We start from the raw sequence: 5,000 nt of genomic DNA on the forward strand, positions 1-5,000 counted from the left end.
TATGTCAATATTCAAGTGGGAAGACACCACTGTTGTTGTTCAAATTATTCTTCAGTCATATTCGGTGGAATTTCAAAAAAAATCTTTCAAGATTCCATTCAAATGTCTGATATTTTAGAACTTTCTTCAGACCAATGTACAAAAAACAGTATTTAAAATTAAACGTTTGAAATATTCACAAGCACATATTTTCCGTATCTAAATGAGGGTTGATTCAAGATGAACTAGTAATTATAAATCTTTTTCCCAATTCCGTAACGTCCTTTGTTTCGGATACAGCATTTTTGAATTTCCAAATTTTTACCTTGCGTGGCACCAGGATACAGAGCTGGTTGAAAAACATGTCTCTTTCTATGATTCTCAGACATTTGTGGATTTCAAGTACATTACGAGATGTGTTCATACACATGTATTTTATCAGAAACCCATAAGGGTTGAAACGTGTAACGGCCCCTTGTGTGCTGGGAAACAGGCTTCATCTGAATAACTAGATCCTCCGTGAGGATACACTGGGTTGCCTGTGGTACGGGCACCGTTCCAGATAATTTTTTTCAAGTTGGGCGGTCATTAAGAAGTTATACCAGACGAGGCCCTTTGGCTCACAGGTCCTCACACGTTCATACGACGAAACAGACCTGTCCTTGCGTAATATGTAGCTCTAACAGTGCCCAATATTGTTTTGGTATTGTCTACCATTGTAGTGCCATGGTAGAAGTCTTGGGTAAATAGTCTGAGAAGACATGTGGTTACTAGCAAAGTACTGAACCCAGAAAGATTGAAGAAAATAAATGGGAAGTGAGAAACACTGGCTTCTGGGCTGACATCTTGATAAACTTCTTTTGACCACAAGTTTTAGCGTGCCCTCTGAGCATCTGATAGCTTTGTAATACCGAAGTTTCAATGAAGTTAAGCGCTATTGGGCGGGGTTAGTGTTTGGATGGGAGACCAAAATAATATACCCCTCATAAAACAGAAGCATCGGACCAAAAATACTATTAACGCTAACAAATGCGAACTCAGCAAGGTACAAATTTTGTTAGCTTGCTTTATGCAAAAACAAATATTGATGCAAAAGTAAATAAATATCGATACAAAGTTTTTAGAAAGAGCAGAAGGAAGTTTCTAGGACGATCGCTCGAGAATAACATATTTACGACATGAAAACAACATTTATTTTGAACCGTGAATATTGAATATAAAAAGTTACGATCAGCGACAAATATTTTGGGGGATTTTTGCAACGTTCAATTTTGTTATTGTACGTTTTGGCTGCACAAATAAATCGCAAAATCGAAAGTGACATCGCCGGAATTCAGCGGGCGCCGTGATGAAGTTACCGCGGCATGTTTACTCGCCAAACAGTGAAGTATCTGTGTCAAATGATGGCAAGATACCGGGTTTTTGTAAGTTTCTTTTTCTGTCAAGTGTTATAAAGTTTGACAATGAAATGAGCGAAGTCAAAACAAAGATCACAATCGCTTAACTCTTGTTTATGCAAAGTCAAAATTTACTCTCCAGGACGCGTACGACGTTATATATCACCAGGTAATTCCATCATTTTGGAAATAGCAGCTACTTTATTATTCAACTGCGTCACAATTCTTCACTGATTTTGGGGCTCATTTTGTTGAAACTCAAGCACGCTTCCAACAGGCCTGTGAACCCTTCCAGGTTACAGAGCAATACTAAAAAACTTCTCCCATATCACATTTCAACCTTAAGCTCGAAAATTCAATACACAACATGATATTATAATTCACAAAGGCAGAAAATACCACAGAATCCTTTTCCAGCGAAAATTTTATTGAAACAAACAACATATTTGCTCTTAGAGGCGAAAACCTCTTCCTATTTCATTGCGTGCGTGAAGACAAGAAACTCAATCGTGTCAAATTACCATGTACTTCAGGTAAATACAGCTCACTTTGATTTCGTCTCGACGGGCGATAGATTGTTGTCGAAGTCCAGTACTCGTCGCTTTTGAGATTCATGCCTAGTTTATCCAACTGACTTTCCATTATTGAGCTCCATAAGGGTATATTTTGTTTAAGGATCCACTAAAACGCCCTTCGCGTTACATGACTTTCGACGCCATTGCAGGCTAAGTTAATGATTCTACTGTGTCCACCAGAGAAATCTACGCAGTTCCAAAACGCGCAGAAGGCTCTATGCAAAAAGACACCACTTACCAGGGGAGAGACAGGCAAGACTTTTACCGACACGGAAAAAAATAAAACTAGACCCTCCGTGAGGGTACACTGGGTTGCCTGTGGTACGTGCAGCATTCCACGCAATTTTTTTCAAGTTGGAGGGGGGGGGGGGGGGGTGACCCAGAAGTCATACCAGAAGTCATACCAGCAGAGGCCCTTTGGCTCACAGGTCTTCACACGTTCGTACGACGAAACAGATCCTTTTGTGAGGTTAAAAACCTGGCGACCGGCCTATTAATTATTCATTTGTCAGAAAGAAGAAATTCCTGTCCTCTTTAAAAAAATTGACACGCATTGCTTACGTGTGGTAGTGAAGTAACACAGCGATTTATTTCATAATGTCAACTGAACTGTGTGTTGTCTTCCAGGAGCTTCAAGTTGTCCTTGCGTAATATGTAGCTCTAACAGTGCACGATATTGTTTTGGTATTGTGTATCATTGTAGTGAAATGGTAGAAGTCTTGGGTAAATAGCCTGAGAAGACATGTGGTTACTAGCAAAGTACTGAGCCCAGAAAGATTGAAGAAAATAAATGGGAAGTGAAAAACATTGTCTTCTGGGATGACATGTTGACCGTTGTCTTTGCGTAATATGTAGGTCTAACAGTACACGATATTGTTTTGGTATTGTCTATCATTGTAGCGCCATGGTATAAGTCTTAGATAAATAGCCCCTTGAGAAGACATGTGGTTACTAGCAAAGTACTGAACCCAGAGAGACTGAAGAAAATAAAAGGGAATCGAGAAACATTGGCTTCTGGGCTGACATGTTGATCATGCAACTTCTTTCCACCACAAGTGTAAGCGTGCACTGACAGCATCTGACAGCATCTGAAAGCTTTGTAAACAACAGTTGAAAGCTGAAGTTATTCCTAGGAATTCGGCGGGGTTAGTATCTGGATGGGCGACCTAAGAAATATACCACTCAGTAACAGAAGCATAGGACCGAAAATTCTATTTTAATGCTATCAAATGCGAACCAAGCAAGATACAGATTTTGTTAGCTTGCTTTATCCAAAACAAATATTGATGTAAAAGTAAATAAATATGGATACACAGTTTTTAAGAAGAGCAGAAGGAAGTTTCAGGACGGTCGATCGAGCATAAAATATTTTGCCATCGGTAATAAAATTTACGACATGAAAACAACATTTATTTTGAACCACGAATATAAAAAGTTACCATCAGCGAAAAACAGTTTGGGAGATTTTAGTTGTTTTGTTGTAATTGTACAAGTTTGGCTGCACCGAGTAAATCGCACATCGAATTCAGCGAGCGCAGTGATCAAGTTACCGCGTTATTTTACCGCGGCATGTTTACTCGCGAAACAGTGAAGCATCTGTGTCAAATGATGCCAAGCTACCGGGTTTTTGTTTTTGTTAGTTTTCTTTTTATTTCGATTGTTATAAATTTTGACAAGAAATGTGCGAATTCAACACAAAGATCACAATCGCGCAACTCTAAGAGGTTGACCATTGTTTCTGGAAAATCAAAAATTTACTCTCCAAGACAAGGTTATTTATCACCAGGTAATTCCATCGTTTTGGTAATAGCAGCTACTTTATTATTCATCAGCGTCACAATCTTTTGCCGATTTTGGGGGTCATTTTGTTGAAACTCAAGCACGCTTCCAACAGACCTGTTTATTTTCGTGACTAATGCGTTACCACAAAAATTCTCCCCGTATCACATTTCAACACATGTATGCAAATTTGCTAAGCTCGGAAATTACACAACATGATAAATTTACAAAAGCTAGAAATTTCACAGAAATATTTTCCAGCGAAACATTTATTGAAACAAGCAACATATTTGCTATAAGAGGCAAGAAACCCTTCCTATTTCAGTTGCGTGCGTGCAAGCGAAACAAACAATCACAAAGCATATGCAATTAAATAAATTTCTGACAGTTCACATTCAACCCTTTTCGAAAGAACCTTGACCGTAAATAATAAAGCACAAAAGAGACAACAAGCTTTCATTCAAGTAATTTTTCACTGTCACATTTCCAAATATTTTACACCTTTGCTGAGTTGAGTACAAAATACCGGTAAATGTAAATTGTCAGACAACTAAGATGCGACTTGAGTAAACACTGTGATGCATTCTTGTTGGCGTTCGATTCCTTCAATGTTAATTTGTTAAATCATAGTTAGTAACTATGGTTAAATCCATAAAAAAATTGCTATTTGATTTCCGTGTTTTATATAATACCAAGTAAGTAAAATATTAGAAACAAAGCTCACTTGATATCCAAAGGCGAAAAATGAAATTGTTGTCGAAGACCATTACTCGTCTCTTACAATCCAGATATTTATTTTTCAGCGCTGTCTTGCTCATACAATTGACGATCCATTCTTGAGCTCCATGAGGGTATATTTTGTTTAAAGATCCACTAAAACGCCATTCACGTCAATGACTTATTAGTGAAATTTCCAATTGTTATACTGGAAGACTGTGCAGAGTTGAGAACAGGTAAATACAAATCTGACAAATAGCGAGACAACTGAGATAACAGATCCACTATATGGATTCCTTATCTGTCTTTGTTGAACCCACACTGAGTTACCAGAGAACTGTTCATTTGGTTTGAGTGTTGTACAAAACACCACGCTTGGCAAAATGTTAGGAAGACTGCTCACTTTGATTACGGCTCGACGGGCGACAGATTGTTGTCGAAGTCCATTACTCGTCGCTTCTAACATTCGACCGCCTGTCCTGTCCAGTATCCAATTCGCTTGCCATTATTGAGCTTCATTAGGGTACATTTTGTTCAAAGATCCCCTAAAACG

General features: G+C 38.4%; 1 protein-coding gene across 1 annotated transcript in view; it reads right to left on the reverse strand.

Moving 5' to 3' along the window:
- LOC137991554 (fibropellin-1-like) overlaps positions 1 to 2,144 on the reverse strand; it is a 34,318-nt gene extending 32,174 nt beyond the window's left edge. Inside the window, exon 1 of the mRNA XM_068836625.1 lies at positions 1,873 to 2,144. Within this exon, the coding sequence (XP_068692726.1) occupies positions 1,873 to 2,018 (146 nt within the window). The 5' untranslated portion in view covers positions 2,019 to 2,144. The remainder of the gene's footprint in view (positions 1 to 1,872) is intronic.
- Positions 2,145 to 5,000: the final 2,856 nt, after the last annotated feature.

The sequence above is a fragment of the Montipora foliosa genome, chromosome 2 (assembly GCF_036669935.1).
Source record: "Montipora foliosa isolate CH-2021 chromosome 2, ASM3666993v2, whole genome shotgun sequence".
NCBI classification, from domain to species: domain Eukaryota; kingdom Metazoa; phylum Cnidaria; class Anthozoa; order Scleractinia; family Acroporidae; genus Montipora; species Montipora foliosa.